The following is a 20,804-nucleotide window of genomic DNA, read 5'->3' on the forward strand; positions in this document are numbered from 1 at the left end:
CATATTGAAAAGAAGAACATGTAAGAAATTTTTAAAGTGAATAAAAGTTGAGCAGCTCTCAGATGCGAACTGTAGACTAAAATGCACAAGCATTATTCAAGAAAAAATGAAAGAGTTTGAAAACAGGAACCAAACTTTGGAGATTCATTGGCAAGTCCTGAGGAAGACACTGATTCAGCCAGAGAGGCATGTGGTGAGGTTATCTGCAAGGATAGAAAAATCAGAACTCCATGGTGGACACAGGAAAATAAAGAGGCAGTGAAGGAAAAGAAGAAAGCATATCAAAAATTACTGGCAAATAAGTCAGCTTGTGTTCTTAGAGAATACAGAGACAAATGTAAGAAAACTAAACGCTGTATAAAACTAACTAAATAAAAATCATGGGAAGACTGGTGCGCTTATTTAATGTACTTTGTTTTTATTGTAAATAAATGTGTTTTAATTATATGTCAATAGAGTGCCACCTGATTGTTTATTTTACAATGCACTGTTCCTAAATAAAAAGGAACTTAAGAGCGGGAAACCAAGTAAGATAGCCAAAGCATAGTTAAGTGCAAATAGACCACGACTGTTTCTGTAAAGTTTTACTGAAGGAATTTGTGTTAGAGAAAGAGAGAGAGAAATCAACTGGCCATATTACTGAGTTTTATGCCAATTAAAAGATACTGGTGGCGCAGTCTTATCAAATAAATTTTCTAGTATCCATAGGCATAAAACTCGTAGTGCGAAAGATAAACTAAGTACGCAATAGTAAGAAGGGATAGTAAGAATAAGAAAGGAATATATAAAAATTAATAATAACAGTGGCTTATAAATAACAATAAATAGCATCACAGTTTACACCACGCTGTTGCTCATAGCAGTCTCCTAAGTTTGTCATACATCCCAGCCCTTAACTTACACATATACCTGCTCTTAACTGAAAATCCCACACATTTAGCCACCTCCCAAGTCAAGACCATATGATCACTCTCACTAATTGGCGGTAGTTATTACTTAGTAACTGCATAAATTCCATTTCCCTCCTTCCAATCTGTGTTCCCATAGTTGAAATCCTTCATAATAATTACCTGTCCTTACTCATTAAGCCTATTTGCCGATGCATACGATCTCCATCATCTTTTCCATGCATAGTCTGTAATAGCATCCAACTGTATATTTTGTTCTGCTAGCCTTTATCTCACACTAGATAGCCTCAGATGTGCTATTTTCATTGGCCTGCAGTTGAACTTCTACTCTCTTTGATTGCAGTTCATCAGCCATCATCAATAACACTCCCCCCCCCCATTCTTTTCTCTCTATCCTCCTTGAACACACTATACTCTTCACATTCTATCCCACTAGATATCTTCTGTCAGCCATGTCTCACTAATGCCAATAACCTTTGGCTAGGATGAACTAACCAAAAGGAGGAATGACAAAAGTTCTTCCCCATTGTTCCAAATGTCCTGGCATTCCCAACATAAGTGCAAAAGCCCTTAGGCCCCACTGCTATCCTGATGCTTTATACTAACCATCCCATTCTGGTTTGTAACCAGTAGTACTAACTTAGGCATTTTATACACAGTCATACATTCATCTGTCTCACTGATGTATGCATATCCACTTAATAAGAGCCCCCCCCCCCCCCCCCTAAAAGTTCTAGTGTCCCTGACTTTGCATATTATTATTATTATTATTGTTGTTCTGGGAAACTCCAAGGAGTCGACAGACTCATCGAGGGTGGCCCTAACATCATGTCAAGAACAACTATTCAACATTCACACAGTATCTATCATACCTTGCCTTGAACTCATTCACGGTCATAGCACCCACAACAGACTCTGGAAGCTTATTCCACTCATTCACCACTCTCCAAGTAAAAAACCTAGCTCTAACACCCTTGTCAACCACGCTCTTGCCCAGCTTCCATGCATGGCCCCTAGTCCTCCCACCACCAGTCATATTTTCAAAAATATCTTCTGGATCAATCTTATAGAAACCCTTCAGTAATTTGAATGTCTCAATCATATCACCCCTCCTTCGCCTATCGTCCAATTTCTGCAACCCACAAATCTTCAACCTATTCTCATAAGGTTCATTCCACAGACCTGCTATCATCTTGGTCACTCGTCTCTGGGCCCTCTCCACTTACTCCCCATCACGAAGAAACCCTGGTGCCCATAACTGGGCACAGAAGTCCAGATGGGGTCTTATCAAGGCTCGATACAGAGGAACAACAACTTGTTTGTCTCTGCATGTTAAAGTATTTTTCAGAAGCCAAGTGATTTGGTGAGCTGTTTTAGTCACTTTTGCAATGTGCCCCCTAAACTTCAACTCCCTATCCACCAACACTCCCAAATCCCTGGCCTCATCAATCTCCTGGAGTACGGTTCCACCAATGCGATATACTGCTGCTATTCTTTTCACCCCAAAGTGCATAACCTTACACTTTGCCACATTAAATTGATTGACATCCATTTTTCCTAGCCCTGTCCTCCAAACTATCCAAATCATCCTGTAAAATTTTGACATCCTGTGTCAAAATTTTACAGGATGATTTGTGCACTCACATTTTACAGGATGACCTGTGCACTCACAATTGCTCTACCCAACTTTTCATCATCAGCAAACAAGTGAACACTTCCTCTCAAATCCTTTTCAATATCATTGATGAACAAATTGAAAAGCAGTGGTCAAAGAACAGAGCCCTGCTGCACTCCACTAGTCACAGGACGTCTTTTAGACTCCACTCCTGAATAAACCACTCTCTGGTATCTCTCCTTCAACCACCCTCCTATCCATCTCACCAACCCTATATCTATCCCCATCTGCTCCAGTTTACTGATTAGGGTTCCATGTGGTATCCTATCAAAGGCCTTGGCAAGGTCCAGTAGTATCACTGTAAACCCATTACCCCTATCCAGTTCAGCCGTCACTGTGTTATAAAATGTGAGCAAGTTACTGAGGCATGATCTACCCTTCACAAAACCATGTTGTCCCCCATACAATATCCCATTTTCATCTATCCAATCCTGTATTCTTTTCTTGACTAATTTCTCTAAGACCTTGACAATGATTCCTGATATGCTAATCGGTCGGTAATTTACAACAGCAGTCTTGGAACCACCTTTATGCAGTGGAACTATTTTCCCCTCTTTCCACCCGCTCGGGACTAACCCAGACCTGAGACTCAAATTAAACAAAATGGTCAAGGGTACTGACAACTCTTTAGCTGCTTCTCGTACAACATGAGCTGGTATACCATCCAATCCCACAGATGTATTGACATTGAGGTTATGCAATAGACTACTCACCTCCACTTCATTCACCACAATTCCTGTATAATCTACTGGTTTATTCGTTTCTGCAATGTCACCACCTGGATGATATATTCTTGCAAAGTGCTCACTCAGTAACTCAACTATCTCAACTGATTCAGTTACCTCCCTACCATCGGCATTCTTTAAAATCATTCTGCCATGTACATTTTTCCTTTTACTTGCTACATATCTAAAAAACTGTTTAGGATTCTCTTTAGCCTGCATGGCCAGTGGTCTTTCGTAATCCTTTTTTGCTTTTCTTACCACACTCGTCACCCTTCTGGCCTGCGCTTTATACTGTTCATGTGCCTGCCGGTCACCTTTCTCCTTAAATTCCCTCCATAGTTGTTTCTTTTTTTGCAGCTCAAGCTTAATGGTGTTATTCATCCATTTAACCCCTACTTGATTTATTATTCGGACTCTAGGTATACAGTCAGCCATTGCTTCATGCAAGCACTTCTTAACAACCTCCCATGCACTATCAACTTCTAGTCCTTGCAGTTGTACATGCCATGGCACTGAACCAATCAAACTCCTAAGCTTGTCATACTTTCCAGCCTGATAATTCCACATGTACCCTGTCTTAATTGAAAATTCTACACCTTTAGCCACCTCCCAAGTCAAGACCCTATGATCACTCTCACTGATTGGTGGCAATGTGGTCATATTTGTTACAGCCAAATCCTCAGATGTAATTACTAGGTCAAGCACCCTCTGACCCCTAGTATTTTCCATTACATGCTGTCGCAGATAGTTATCCCTTAATAACCGCATAAAATCCAATTCCTTCCGCCCGTGTGTCCTCTCCTCACTCCAATCAATGCGACCATAGTTGAAATCTCCCATAATAATCACCCTCCTTCCACTCATTTCTTCTATTTGCTTGTGCATACTGTCACCACCATCTTTTCCATCACCTGGTCTATAGCAGCACCCAATTGTATATTTAGTTCTGCTAGCCACAATCTCACACCAGATGGCCTCAAATGTGCTCTTTTCTCTATCCTGCAATTCAACTTCTATTCTCCTTGGCTGTAGCTCATCAGCTATCATCAACAATACTTCTCCCTCATTTTATTCTCTCTGTCATTCCTGAACACACTATACCCATCACATTCAATCCCACTAGCTATATCATCTACAGTCAGCCATGTTTCACTAATACCAATAACTTGTGGTCTGGAAGTGCCAACCATGGCCAAAAACTCTTCCTTCTTGTTCCTAATACTCCTAGTATTAGTGTACATGAATTTAAGACCCCCATTAGCCCCAACCCTACCTTGATGCCTTATATTAACTATCCCACTCTGATTTGTTGTCCTTATTTGCTCTGGCATATTATATTCATTCTTACATTCAACTGCCTCCCTAAGGACTGTATATCTACTCCCCCCCCCTTAACAAATCTAGTTTCCCTGAATTTGCACATCCACTACATTCAGCAACACTTTCTCAAGTCTTCTTACACCGTAACCATTCAAATGCAAGCAATCCATCTTATATAGATCCTTTCGCCCATCAAACTCACTCCACACGTCCACAAATTCCACACCACTCATCATACATAACCCACGCATAAAGTCATTCACAATTATGGCCCTTCTTTTAAACATTTCACTGTCATACCATGGCAAAAGACTAATCATTCTAACTCTCTCACTCTTTTCTTTTGCTACCTCAAACAATTCATTTAGGTCTTCTATTATTTCCATTTTATCTCCTTTCAAATCATTCGTACCTGCCACAACAATCATTTCTTTCACCCTTTCCTTTTGCTCTCTAATAGACTCAGTTACATCCTTTATGGTCGCACCAGGTTGGTACAATTTTGTCAAAATCCTCTACTAACACACCTCGTACTAACGAGTCTCCATACAGCACTCTATCCTTCATTTTGTTCATGTTCACATTCATACGTCTATTTTTCCTGTCATACCTTTTATTATTGGTTGGTTCATTCAGTCGACTTTTGTTCATGCACTCTAGCTGCTGTTTTGCCCTTTCTATCGCACCATTCAACAAGGCGATCTCACTCAATGCATCTATCTCATCTTTTTTATTCTCTGAGAAACCATTAATACTATCATTCACACTTTCTACATTCACACTCTCACAATTTTCATGTACAACCTTGCCGTTTCATGTCATATCCCTATTTTCTTCATTCTGAAGTTTGACAAAAATATCACACTCACGATCCGAAATACACTTCAATTCCTCATTCTCCCTACATTTTCTGCACACATTCAATCCTTTATTATCATCTATCCACACTCCGACCGCACTCCGCAAAACGTACATTTCACAGCTAGTACACTTGACTCATTTCTTTTATACTACCGTTCTTTGATAAAGATGGCGAACCATCATTACTGGCCGCCATTTTCCTTCATACAGGTGCCATACTTATTTGCAACGTGTTTTATCAAATTATAAGTTATAACACACCAAAAACACACAAACAGACGCACTAAAATACGCAAGACAAACAAAACTACGCAATATTAAGTTATTTTATCAACGATAACTGAAAATAATACTTATCTTATCAGGAGCTTACACGAACACTACACACTACGATATAACCTCGAACCAATCTCCCTTGCACGAACACTACATATCCACTTTCACTTCATTCATCAACACTTTTCCAGACTCTGAACACCAAATCCACACCACCCCTTCTGCATAACCTACGCATCAGATTTGATGCTATTATTCACTATTATACCCTTCCACTCTGACATACTGTGACAGTAGACTCACTATCTTTACTTTCTCATTCTTCTTTTGCGACTTCCAGTAATTCCTTCATGTCCTCCCTCATGCCATACTTTTCTCCTTTCAAATCATTCAAAACTATCTTGTGATCTAATAGCCTCACTAACATCATTAATTTTTGCACCCAGAAAGCATGTTTTCTCAGTCTCTTGCCAATCACACCTCTTATGATAGAATTGCCATAAAAGACTCGCTCCCTGATTTCTCTCTCTCAGTCAAGCACCTATTCCTCTTATCTCACACTTCTTTCTTTCTGATATCAGCTGATCCACTTTCCAGACATTTCTTCATTCGTTGCAGCTCGCACTTCATCCTGTGTATCACTCTTCATAACCAAGCTATCTCACTCAATATATATATATTTATTTATTTTATTTATTTATTTTTTATTTTGTACTAACTGTCCCATTCTGGGATAGTTAATATAAAGCATAAGTACAGCAGTGGGCCTAAGGAGCTGTTGCACTTTATGTACACTAATGCCAGGAATTCAAAGAGAAAGATGACCAGCAGATTAGGCACATGAGCAATACAAAGTACAGGCCAGTAGACTGACCAGCATGGTAAGAAAACCAAAATCAGAGTACAAGAGAAAATTAGCAGTACAGGGCAAAAGTAATCCCAGAGAATTCTTTTGATATGTTGCAAGTAAAAGGAAGAATGTTCATGGAGGAATAATTTTAATAAATGCCAGTGGTAGAGAAGTAACTTAAGCAGATAAAATAGTTGAATTACTAAGCGAACACTTTGAAAGAGTATATCATCCAGGTGGACATATTGCAGTAACAAGAGAGGCAAAGCTTATATTGAAATAGAGGTAGATGAACTGGAGGTGTATAGGATATTATAGAACCTAATGTGAATACTACTGTGGGATTAGATGGTATGCTAGCTTGACTTTTACAAGACAGTGCTAGGGAATTAGCTGTGCCTTTGACCACATTGTTTAATTTAAGTCTCAGCTCTTGATTGGTCCCATAGGGATAGAAAGAGGGGGAAATAGTTCCATTGCATAAAGGAGACTTCAAGAGTGGTATATTTATATTTATTATACACATGTATTCACAAGAATATATTAATTTTATTCCTGCAAATATTTCACTAACTGGTCATATAATCAGTGCATCAACATAATCACAAGGTGAAGCTATAACAAAGAATGTTAATCCTATTTACAGAGCACTTCAGGAGTCGTGGTCAAAATTGAAAAGAGCTAAATACAAATACAGGAACGAAATACTATATGGGGAACAACATGGTTTTGTGAAGAGTAGATCATGCCTCATCACTTACCTTTTATAATACAGCAACAGCTGACTTGGATAAATAGTTTTACAGTGATACTGCTGGACTTTGCAAAAGCTTTTGACAGGATACTGCGTGAATTCTAATCAGTAAATTGCAGCACACGGGGATGGATATAAAGTTGGGGAAGTGGATAAGAGGGTGGTTGATGGAGAGATAGTAGTAGTTTATTCAGGAATAGAGTCCAGTATAAGGCCTGTGACTAGTGGCAAGCTGCAAGTCTCTGTTCTTGGGCCGCTACTATTTAATTTATACATTAATGATATTGGAAATGATCTGAGAGGAACTATTCAGTTGCTTGTCAATTAAGATTATGTTAAAATTTTACAGGATGATTTTAAATTTAAATAATATAAGTAAAGTAGCTTGGATATCAGTTTAATATGGCAGAGTGTAAGGTGAAAAGATTTTGAGATGAAAAGATTACCAGCTGTATACCATACTGGTGGAACTGTACTCCAGAGATTGATGAAGCCAGGGATTTGGAAGTGTTATTGGATAAGGAGTTGAAGTGTCTAAAACAGCTTGTTAGATTGCTTGATTACTGCAAATACCCTGATGAACTGAGATAAGCAGGTTATTATACCTCTTTATGGGACTTGGTAAGTACCCCCCTCCCCATTGTGACTACTGTGCTTGACTATCTGGTCACCTGGTTTCTTGAGGATGAGGAGGGGTGGAGAGGATTCAGAGGTGAGTGACCAAGATGGTAGGTCTATGGAATGCACCTTATGAGGATAGTTCAAAGATTTGTGGGTTATAGAAATTGGTTGAAAGACAGAAAAGAGGTGATGTGATTGAGAGACATACAAATTACTGGGAGGTTTTTACAGGATTAACACGTAGGAAATTTTTCAGAACAGGTCTGGTGATGAGAGAATTGGGGACTGTCATTAGAAATTGAGCAAGAAGGGTTTGAGGACTAAGTTTTTGCTTGGAGAGTGGTGAATGAGTAGAATAGGTTGTCAGAGTCTGTTGTGGGTGGCATTACTCTGAATGAGTTCAAAGCAAAGTATGATAAATATTATGTGAATGTTGGATAGTGCATGGCATAATGTTTAAGTCCTCCCTCAATTATTATTATTATACAGATGTTTCCATAGAGTCAGAAGACTTATCGTCAGAGATACATTATTCACACAAGACCTATCATACCTTTCCTTAAACTCACTTACTGATGAAGCATCCACAACCACCTCTGGCAACCCATTCACCACCTACCACCTTTCAATCCTATAAGACCCCTTTAATAACTTAAATGCTTTTATCATGTCTCCTCTTTTTCACCTATCAGCTAATTTTTGAAGTCTGTCAGTCTAATCTCATAGCAAGCATTCCACAGACCTGCCACAATCTTTGTCACTCACTTTTGAATTCTCTCCACAACTTATTCATCCTGATGGTGTCCAGGAGTCCAGATCTATGTGCAGTAATCCACGTGTGGCCTTATTAAAGCATTATATAAGGGAGCAATAACCTCTCTATCTCTGCTTGTTTGTGTGTTCTTCAACAACCACGTAATCTGATGTGCTATTTGGTTACCTTCTCAATATGCCCAAGTCACTGGCTGGCATCATTAGTTTCCTGCAGTTCAGTTTCATCAATATAGTACACAGCTTCTGATCTCTTCCTAGAGTGCATCACCTTACACTTAGCCACATTAAACTGGCACCCGTTTACCTTTGCCCATACTGCTAGTCTTTTGGTCTTCCTGCAGGATCTCTGCATCACCTTTATTTACCATTGCTCTTCCCAGTTTAGCATCGTCATCAAACAACTGAATATTTCCTATCAAATCATTGATATAGAAATTACACAACAAAGGACCAAGTACTGAGCCCTGTGGTACATCACTAATCACCTTCCTTCTCCTGGACTCAACTCCTCCATAAACCACCCTTTGATATCTGTTCATCAGCCACCCTCTAATCTAAATCACTAGATTCATTTCCATCCCCATTTGCTCCAATTTATGCAATATAATTCTATGTGGAATCTTGTCAAATGCTTTTGCAAAGTCTAGCAATCTCACTTAATAACCATTTCTCTTATCCAACTCCATTGTCACTTGATTAAAAAAACTAGGCACATTACTAAAGCAAGACCTACCTTTCACAAAACCATATCATCCCTTATAGAGTATCATATTTCTGTCACCCAGTCCCAAATTCTATCTTTCATCAATTTCTCCAGTATCTTAACCACCACTCCTGAGATGCTGTTTGGCCTATAATTTGCTACTTCTGTCTTGGAGCCTCTTTATGCAATAGGACTATTTTGCTCTCTTTCCACTCCATTATCACCTTACTATTACTGAGACTTAAATTAAACAGCTTGGTCAGAGGAGCTGATAATTCCCTTGTTCATTCTCATAATACATGAGCTGATATACCATCTAATCCCATGGCTGTTTGTATTGAGGGTCTGCAATATTTTAAGCACCTCCATTTCTTCAACCTCTATTCTCCTATCAGTCAATGTCACTGCTTAGATGGTATACCCTTGCAAAATGCTCAATCAGTAATTCAACTATTTGGTTTGGTTCTGTTACCTCTGCACCATCAACACTTTTTAAAGTCATCCTTCCTCCTTTTACTTGCCACATAGCAAAAGAACTCTTTAGGGTTTCTTTTGGCCTCATCAGTTCACTTTTTCTTTTTACCATAGCAGGCACACAGATCACCTTTTTCTTTATAATCCCTCCACAACCTTTTCTTTGTATGCAACTCCTGCTTAATGAAGCTATTCATCCATCTAACTCCTACCTGATTTATCCTTTTGCCTCTGGGTATACATTCAAATACTATTTTCTTCAAACACCCCTTCATCACCTCCCATGCACGACTGACATCTCTCCCCTCCAAATTCTTATGCCATGGCTCTGCTGAGAGCTGACTCCTCTCATAATCATCTACTTTGTAATTCCACTTATATCCCTTCTTAACAGAAAATTCTGTACTGTCAGGCAGTCTCCTAAGTCAAGACTACATGATCATTTTCTCAATTACATATTTAGTCCTGTTGTCCTCTATTTCACACCAGATAGCTTCAAATGAACTGCACTCAGAATTCCTGTCCTTGTGATGTACTTCTACTCTTTTGAATTTTTTAATTTCTCTGCTATTATTAGCAGAACCCCTCTCCCTGTCCTGTTCCTTCTATCCTCTTTGAAGACACTATATGTCTCGCATTCTATTCCTATCATCCTCAGTCAATCATTTCTCACTAATGCCTATAATTTTTGGCCAAGTTATGCTAACCAATGTCAAAAACTCCTCAACCGTATTTTAAATACTTCTGGCATTAGCATACATAAATTGCAATACCCTCTTCATCCCACAACCTCCCTTACACCTTCTTACTTAGTCCACCAGAAATAACTTGTAGTCAGTGCTGGATTTATGTATAAGTTAAAAAAGCTACAGCTTAGGGCCTCGCAATCCGCTGGGGCCTCAAATAAAAAAACAAAAAGACCACCTGATGTAATTTAAAACAGTAGGGGGCCTCTGGGTTTTGTATAGCTTACGGCCTCAGCAAGTCTAAATCCGACCCTGCTTGTAGTGCTACATTTTGCATCATGTGATTACTCTCCTAAACTCTAGGTTGCCCGGACCATGTTCACCTGTACCCCCCCTTAAGCATTCTGGTTTCCCTGACTTTGTACTTCCGAACTTTCACCTAACAACATTTTCTCAAAACTCCTGACACCAAATCCATTTAGATGCAAGCCATCAACCTTATATAAATCCTTCCTTTCATCAAACTCACTCCACACCACAAGTGGTTAGTGTACCCACTCACCAACCGACAAGTCATGGGTTCTAATCCCATTGCAAGCAAGGATGTTTGTGATTGTCTTACCTTGTGTACTCCTTTAACTGCTGATATGGTGCAGTATGACCTTTGCTGTCCATTAAACCATAAAAAATCATCATCATTCTACACCATTCCTTCTGCACAATGTATGCACTGACTCATTTGCCATCATAGCTCTCTGTCTCAGCTCACCTCTGTCATATTGTGGCAACAGACACTCAACTTTTACTTTCTCACTCTTCTTATTTTCATCCTTATTTTCATTCTTTTGCTCTTTCATGCTCTGCTTTCTCTCCCTCCCCTTATCTTTTGCAACTGAATTTCACCACTTGCACTATCTTCCAGTCTCTCACCAATATTATAATAATAATATATATATAATGAAGAAAGAAAAAGGTATTTATCACATGCCAAAATTTCTGATTATTATTTTTCTGTAACTTAATTATTATACAAAGAACCAGAAAAAAATAATGTCATGTAAAAAAACTGGTCTGCACGGTTAGCTGAGTGGCTATGCACTTTGCAACCATATGCCTAGGAAAGGAGTGTCCTGGGTTCGATTCCTGTTGCTCACATGAGGAGCTTAGGATCTTTCTCAGACATAGCCAAGTTAGCTGGTCTTGGGCGTGGACTGCAGGGTTTTTCTTCCTGCAAGCAGGTAAACCGGCCTGCTTGCGGGAACACTTCTACAGACATAGGATACACCTGAGGAGGCATAGGGCCAACCACCTTATCCTCGTATAATGGTTGCAGAGGGAAAGATTAAGAAAGAAAGAATTTAAAAAAAAAACTGAAGATATATATGGAAAGTACAGTATTTAGAAATTAAGTCCACTCTCATTATAGTGAATGATTATGATTTTAATCACTATAACAATCTACTGAGTCACACAAAGAATCCCATAACATTAATGCTGAAGAAAGAAAGAAAGAAAAAATATACTAGAGCAAACGTTCGTTTATAAGAAATTATTTCTTTGGTCATTACAAGATTACTATAGTGACAGTTAGCTACTTAATCACATAATGATACGTTTAACTTTTTTTCTCTCTCCAAAGGTTTTATCTCTCATGAAAGTGGCAAAGACCAACTTTGTTGTTATGAAATTATTATTAAGTGGACACAAGAAACAATCTAAGGTAACATTTTTTTCTTTTTTGATACTTCTATAAAAAAGTGTATGAAATATTTCAAATATGTTATAATAATTCACTATGTTCAGAAAGAAATCAATGCATGGAAGAAACTGGCAAGAGTTACATTTACAGATTATTATAATTACGGCTATTTTGCCTGCTTCAGTTTAGGAGTGCCCCAAAATAGCCGTAATTATAATAGTTTATTAAGAGGAGTAACATGGGAGTTTTCCCAGAAATAATATACACATTTACAGATATTTTTGACGTCCATTTCATTCATCACATAAGTGTGCATTTCAAATACTCACTTCTTTATGGGGAAATTTTTTTAAACTACTTTCAGAAAGCAAGCAGCCTATCTAATAAAAAACACTTAATGGACATTCATTCTGCAATCGAAAGAAGTTTGGTAAGGAATATCACTCAGAGAATGGTGCATCTGTCAGAGTACTCATCAATAAATGCGCATCTGTATCTTGTGGCAGAGGTGAGTTTCTTTTGAGACCACATCAGCCATATCCATTACTTACACGATAATGGAGATGTCTCTAGTGATGCATGGAACACAACCTGATGCAGAACTAGATGTTTGTGTTTGTATAGCCAAAATGTGATTCAATTTTAACAGTACATAAGTAATTAGTATTAATAAATATGGTGGGTAAAAGACCCTCCAAATTATATGAGATTTCTCTACACTGTAAAAAATGGGCATCTAGCATTGCAACATCATGAAAAAGAATGTTTTTTGCTTTGTTAATGAGATGCCAAACAGTGAGAACTATGTTTTCATTCACCAGAAAACTCTGTGGAAACTGTATCACCAGGTGATCTACCTAAATATGATTTCTGTATGACTGTCTCATGCTTCAAACATTTTCTTGGAATACTTGAAATCTGTGTTTTAGAAGCAACTGATTTAAAAGTATTGTGGTCGCCAAGAGGTTCCTACCTTATGTAGGAAATATCTGCTTCAGATATTTCCTACATTCTTTTATTGTAGCCATAGGTCATCCTTATCTATCTGCTGTACGGATACTCCCAGATTCTCTAAAATCACTGCTAGTTTCTTCCAACCTTTATATCATTTCTGGATTTTTTTTTTTTATTATTCAGTCTCATTTTAAATATTACAAGAAATAGTAACTGTGCATCTTTTATTTGATATATGTGACATAACTTAAAGTGTTGTTTCAGTGGTGCATAGTCATATCAATCATGTTATTTTAGTGTTTCACAAAGGCAAGACTTTTAAAAAAAAAAAAAAAAAAACTTCATTCATTTTCAAAATGTATGTAATTTGCATTTCAGTAATGCAAAGATATCTGACTTATGGCCTGTGTCTGCATTTGGCTTGCTAACATCATTTATCTGACCTCATAGAGTATATATCAAGAAATTAGTTTTATAATGCATGTGTATTAAATCAGTATCATCATTTGGATTTTTTTGTCAAGTAACTCAGATCCTGCATTTCAGTGCCAAAATCCTACAGTGAAATCAGAAAAAATATAATTTAATTATTTAATAAATAATCACACATTAAAATAATTTGTTTGTTGTTATTTTTACCGTTTGATGACCTCTGCATCGATCTTATTCTCTACTCTTTGTGTGTTTTTCACATTTGTGTTTTGGATTCTTGCAGCTGATTATAGTTTCTCTTTGCTCATGCTTTCACGTTATCCACTGAAAAGGAAATTAAGTATCACATATCTTGTAACTAGTGACAGATCCAGTAAAAAGAGAAATGGGATCACTCACCTATATCTAAAAATTTGAATGCAAAGTATTTTTGATCTTCAGTTAAATACCAAATTAGAAACTATTTCTTGTGTTACAATTTTTGAATCTTAATGCAAATTAAAAATTTTGTTAATGAAAATTGTAATACATTATATTAATTGTTATTTTTATATGCTCCAAGTTGTTTCTGATATTTTGTGACCCTGTGAACATAGGCTCTTCATCTCACTTGGTCTCCTGTCCTTTCTTTCAGCAATTGTAATTTCATATTGGCAAGTTCCTTTATGTTGTCTGTCTTTATACAGCTCTTCGTCATCTTTCTTTCTTTCTCATGCCCCCAACCTTCCTTAATGTAATTGCTTTTTTCAGTGATTGATTTTCTGCATATTTCCAAAGTATATTCAAAATCTGTTTAACAGTCACCTCCTCAAAGATGAAGTCTGTCTTTTTGTTCTGTAAAACTAATTATTCCCTCTTTGTTGTCTCCTCCATATTCCTAATTCAAATTAAATTGCTTTTTGTCCAGCGTTCACATCTATGTACCATTGCTTTGACAGGTCTAATTTTCATGGCTTTACTAACATCCCTGTCTTTTGTAATTTTTGTCAAGTTAACATAGCTTTGTTTCCTCATAGCTAGCCTTATGTTAATTCATCTTCACACTGACCATCATTTCTCATTCTTTTTATCTTCTGCAAAATCATAACTTCATCCAAATTGGAGAAACCATCACTTTTGTTTTTACTGATAATTAAATAAAGTCCTACTTTTTTTGCTTTCCTCTTAACTAACAGAATCAGTCAATTCAAATCTTCCTATCTGTCATGGCAGTTACATCATCTGCATATTTCAATTTATTTTCTATCTTCAGTCTTAATTCCTTCTGAGTCTTTATCCAAATCAGCCATTCTCATAATATCATCGTCCAGTATCCCCCACACACACAACAAAGGGAGTTCAGGTTAATAGTACTGTATGAAAAGTTTACATTGTTACTAACTTTCTATCAACAATTTTCCTCCAAATTGACAGAACTCCAGCATTGTCAGCTCTTATTTTTCAGTCTTCCAAAGAACTTCTAATTTTTTTTTATCATTATTATTATCTGAAACCTCCAGGGAGTCCAGGACTTATTGAGAGAAGCTATAAATTATTCAATCAACTGTCATACCTTCTCTTAAACTCATTCATGCTAGATGCACTCTCCACTTCAACAGGCAGCTGCTTCACTCACCCACTGCTCTCACAGAACAGTGGGTGAGTGAAGAAAGAAAAATCTAGCTCTTTTTCCCTTTCTTAAATGCACATAAACTTAACTTCCATGGATTCTCCCTCCTATATGATGCATATAATGAAAAATTTCATCAATTGACAACCTATACCCTTTCAGAAGTTTATAGACCTCTGTCATATCAACCCCCCCTTGCTCCTGTTTCCTGGTATCTGCAGTCCAAATATTCTCAGTCTGACCTAATCTGTATTCCATAATCCTGATATAATGTTTGTTACTCTTCTTTTTCACTCTTTCCATAGCTTGTTTAACCCCTCCAAATTCTGGAGACCAAATTTATGCACAGTTGTCCAGATACATAAAGCCTCATAAAGAGACAAAATGACTTCCTTATCCTTACATGAATAGGTTCATTTCAACATCACATTGTCTGAATTGTGTTTGCAAGTTTTGCTACGTGATCTATGAACTTTAAATTCCTATCCACCATAATGCAAAAATCTCTAGCCTCATCAGTTTCTTGTAACATAGCACTACTGATATAATATGCCATTGGAAATCTCATCACACCAAAGTGCATAACTTTATACCTACTAACATTAAATTGACAGACGTTGCTTGCCCACACTTCCAGCTTATTCAGTCACCATTTAAAAAATGTATATCAGTAGCAGCTCTGATTGCCCTACCTTTCTTTGCATCATCAGCAAACAGTTGAATATCTCTTGTTAGATCCTTCCTAATGTCTTTAATGTAAAGATTGAACAACAGTGTTCCAAGGACTGATCCTTCGAGTACACTGCTGGTCACCTTAAATCTGGCAGATTCTCACCCATTGTATACCACTTTTTGATACCTGTCTGTTAAATCTGTTAACCATCGACTTAACCAAGTCATCATCAACAAATTCCTGCCATGTACCTTCAAGGAGTGTTCAGGATATGATAGTACTACATGAAAAATGTACATCATTACTAACTTACTGTCTACAATTTTCCTCTAAATCAGTCTGTTACCTGTCAAGACTCCAACATTATTAGATCTTATATTTTTATCTTCTAAGGCACTTTTTACCGTATCAATCCACCTATATCTTGGTCTTCCTCTGGGTCTTTTTCCTGCCAACCTGGCAGAGAACATCTGTTTTGCTAATCTTCCTCTCCCATTCTGTTTAAGTGACCATACCACCTGAGATTAGCTCTACTAACGCACTCCTGGATGCTGACAATGTCAAGTTCTTTCCCAATATCCAGTATAACATGATATTGCCATTGATGCCATCTGTTTGTGCCCATCTTTCCCAGGACTCTCATATCTGTGGTCTCTGGTCTTTGGTCGAGTATTTTACTTCTGACCCTTCAGATCCACAAGTTAAAATTGGTTTGAACTCTGTCTTGTATACAGCTAATTTAGTGTTTTGAATTTCTCTGTTATTCGATATAAATTTATTCAGTTGACTTCCTACCATACTAGCTTTGTCGATTCTGTTGTCTATTTCCATATTTAATTTACCATCTTCACTAAAAATCATGCCTAAGCAGCTGAAATGAATGTTTCACTTGTTCTGTAAGTTTTCCATTCACGATGCAGTTGATATTTTTAATGTTTTGCCTATTTTCATTGTCTTTGTCTTGTTATTGTGGATTTCATACAAAATTTATTACAACATTATTCAATTTAGTAAGGGAATCCTGCAGACTTGTACTGGATTTATTTATAAGTATAACATCATCTGTAAAGTAAAGAGCTGAGATTAAAATCTCCAATTTTGATCTCAGTTTTAATACTGATTTACTTGATAATGTGATCCATGTAGATAATGAATAACGGAGGGTATAATGTACATCCTTATCTGACACCAGATTTAACATCAAACCATCTTCATGTACTTCCTTCATTTCTAACTGCTGACTTAAAACTCAAATAAAGACTAAGTATTGCTTGATACAATGCCCCAATGACACTATATAACTGTAGCGTTTTGAATAGCTTTTCTCTTGTCACCTTGTCATATGCCTTTTGCAGGTCTACAAAACTTAAATACAGATCTGTGTTATATTCTCACGACTTTTCAACTATTTGTCATAAAGTGAATATCTGATCCTGACAGCTCTATTTTGCTTGAATCCAGCTTGTTCCTCACCAAGCTTCTCTTCCACAATCCTTCTCAACCGTTTCTCAAGTCTGGAATAAATCTTACCTGGAACATTCAGTAGGGAAATACCTCTGTAATTCTGACATTCAGTTTTATTTCCCTTTTTATATATGGGTACTATGAGAGCTCTACTCCAATCATCTGGAATTCATCCTTCTGTTCAGGCCCTCTGAACTATGCAGTGTAGCCACTGTAAAACGTTTACACCTCTATACTTGAGCATTTTTGGTCTAATATCATCTACTCCAGCTGCCTTTCCACATTTCAGACTTTTGATGACTTTTTCTACTTCAAGCATGGATATGTATTCCTGACTGTATGCCTGTTGAGTGTTTTTTACCACTGTGCTATCACTGCTTGTTTCATTTAGCAATTTTTCTAAGTAATTACTCCATACTTCAAGGATATCTTTTTCTCCCGTTTTCATGTCACCTTTATCATCTCTAATTCCTTTTACAGCACTCTTTCCTCCATTCCTAAGCTTCTTCAACAACCTCCAGAATATTTTGCCACCTTCTTGATATTTATTTTCTATATTCTTGCCAAAGTCCTCCCATGACTTTTGTTTAGCTAGTTTTACATTTTGTTTTACATAGTGTTTAGCATTCTTGCATTTGTCTCTATATTCTCTAAGAGCACTAGCTGACTTATTTGACAGGAACTTTTGATATGCTTTCTTCTTTTCCTTCACTGCCTCTTTAACTTCCTGTGTCCACCAGGGAGTTCTGATTTTTCTATCCTTCAGACAACCTCACCACATGCCTCTCTGGTGGAATCAATCAATGTTTTCTTTAGAGCTTGCCACTGAATCTCCAAGGTTCGAATAATGTTTGTATATTTTAGTCTGCAGTTCACATCTGAGAGCTGCTCAACTTTTATTCTTTTTAAAACTTTCTTACATGTTCTTCTTCTTTTCAATATGAAATTCAATTTTATCCTGCTTAAGACTAAATAGTGATCACTTCCAATTTCAAATCCTCTGTACACTCTAGTGTCCTGCACCTGAGAGAAAACATCACTATCAACAATAATATAGTCAATGAGACTTTTTCTTATTCTTTGCCTCTTTTCTCCATGTGAATTTATGCACATTTTTATGTTGGAACATGGTGTTAGTAATAACCAGTTCATGTCCTGAGCAGAAATCCAACAAGTATTTGCCATTATTATTATTAGCTTTGCTCTTTTCTCCAAATTTTCCCGTAATATTTTTTGTATTCCTGACAATCATTTCCTACTCTGCTATTTACGGAGGCTGCGCAATAAGTTATAAGACTATATTTATACAGAAAACATTTTACCTTTAATCTTCATCATTTACATGGTCTTTTTAGAAGTAACTACCATGAGACGTGATGCATTTGTCCCAACTTTGCATCAAAGTCCTTTTTTTGAGAGTTTTTTCAAAACTGCCTCCACAGCTTTTACACATGCTTTGTTGCTTTCGAAATGGCAGCCTCTTAGTGGTTTCTTGAGCTGAGGAAACAGCCAGAAATCGTACGGTGCGAGATCAGGACTGTATGGAGGGTGGTAGGATATCTATGTTGTTCTTCTGCAAAACGTCCACTACACCACCAGCAATATGTTGCCTTGCATTATCAATGAGAATGGTGCAATGGACGCTTCCTTTTGACGTGCCGTACTATTGTCCATAAAACATCTGCAGAATATGAGCCGTTTACATTATTCCCGGGTTCTACAGCGTGTTGGTAAACAGTGCCTTCGTAGTCAAAAAACATTATGGTCATAACTTTACCAGCCGATTTTACAGTTTTTGCTTTCTTGGGGTTAGGCGAAGATGGATGCTTCCATTCACTGCTTTGTTGTTTCATTGTAGGGTCATAGTGATACAACCAAGCTTCATCTGCTGTAATGATGCGTTTTAAGAAGCTGTCGCCTTCTTGTTCCAGTCTTTCTTTCCATTCTGTGCACACATCCACTCGATGCTGCACTTGCTCCCGTGTCAAGAGTTTGGGAATCCATCAGGCGCGAACACGTTTCAGTCCCAAATGTTCAGCCATGATTGAGTGAACACTTCCCACAGAAATATTCAGGACAACATGCAGCTGGCGTGCTGTAATTCTGCAGTCCTCCTTGATGATAATCGCTGCTGTGTTGATCATTGTCTCTGTGATGGACGTTGAAGATCTTCCCTCACGTTGAAGATCTTCCACATTTTGCCTTCCTTCCTTAAAAGTTTTATGCCAGCGAAAAACACTTGCCCTTGACATTGCTTCATCGTGGAAAGCTTCGCATATCATGTTAAAAGTGTCTGATGGCGATTTTTGCAAACGCACACAAAATTTAATCGCATAATGCTGTTCCAAGGACGCTTCCATTTCGATGAGTGGTCGTGGCTCGTAGGTGCGCCGAAACAAGCTTGCGTTTAGTCATGTGACACTCCGGCACATCAGCCCGTATACGCCATCTATCAACCTCTTTTGTTAATATAGACAGCAACATTTCTTTATTCCCCAGAAATCAATATTGTGATGAGTGGTTTGGTGACAGTAAAATTAGTCTTATTACTTATTGAACAGCCCTTGTAGATCCACAAGGATCAACTTTTTATTTTTCATTCTGTCAAGTGCTTTTTTCTAAAGCCTCAAAAAATTCCTCCACTTCTACCTTAGGAGAACCTTCTGTGGGACCATAGCCACAAATAAGTCTCATTGTCCAGTCCAGTGATATTTGTCTATATCACTCTGTTTCTCTACTTGAAATTGCCTGCCATTTAAGAAGATTAACCTCGTATTTACTGTTGAATACTATGGCTACTCCTTCTTTTCCTTGATTGCTATTTTTCTATATTCCTTTTGAAATTCTCCTTGACAGCCTGGTTACCCAAGTGGTCAGTGTATCTGCTCTCCAACGAACAGACTGAAGGTTTGAATCCTGCCTGTGTGTTAGCTAATCTCATATGGGGGATGGTAATGGCAGAGTTTTTCTGCCTGGAAACTTGAGTTTTTCATCTTGCAAAACAGGCAAATTTTTCATAAGAACATGTGCAATTTGCAGAAACAGTGTAGGCTTATAGCCTTAGTTGCTTTGGTCATAAATCCAAAACAACTAACTAACCAACCAATTCAGTAGTAGAAAAGTGAGCATTTATTATTTGAACATTCACATCTGCTTCTGACAAAAGGGTACTGTCTGTCTGCATTCACTGAAGTTATTCTTCCACATTCAGTGTTTCTTTTACTTGCAGCATAACAATTAAATTCTTTTGGGTTACCTTAGCCTGCACAGCCAGTTTCTTTTTGTACTCCAACTTAGCTTTCCATTCAGTACTCATACCTTTACTTTCTTGCATATTTTTGATAAC

The 20,804-nt window shown here is 37.5% G+C and overlaps 1 protein-coding gene across 1 annotated transcript in view; it reads left to right on the forward strand.

Annotated features, from left to right (window-relative positions):
- Naa35 (N-alpha-acetyltransferase 35) overlaps positions 1 to 20,804 on the forward strand; it is a 440,678-nt gene that overhangs the window by 412,746 nt on the left and 7,128 nt on the right. The window contains exon 19 of the mRNA XM_090406587.1: positions 12,267 to 12,347. Coding sequence (XP_090262713.1) covers positions 12,267 to 12,347 — 81 coding nt within the window. The remainder of the gene's footprint in view (positions 1 to 12,266; positions 12,348 to 20,804) is intronic.

Source organism: Typopeltis vanoorti, chromosome 16 (genome assembly GCF_054136105.1).
Source record: "Typopeltis vanoorti isolate ZY-2024b chromosome 16, IOZ_Tvanoo_1.0, whole genome shotgun sequence".
Lineage (NCBI taxonomy): Eukaryota > Metazoa > Arthropoda > Arachnida > Uropygi > Thelyphonidae > Typopeltis > Typopeltis vanoorti.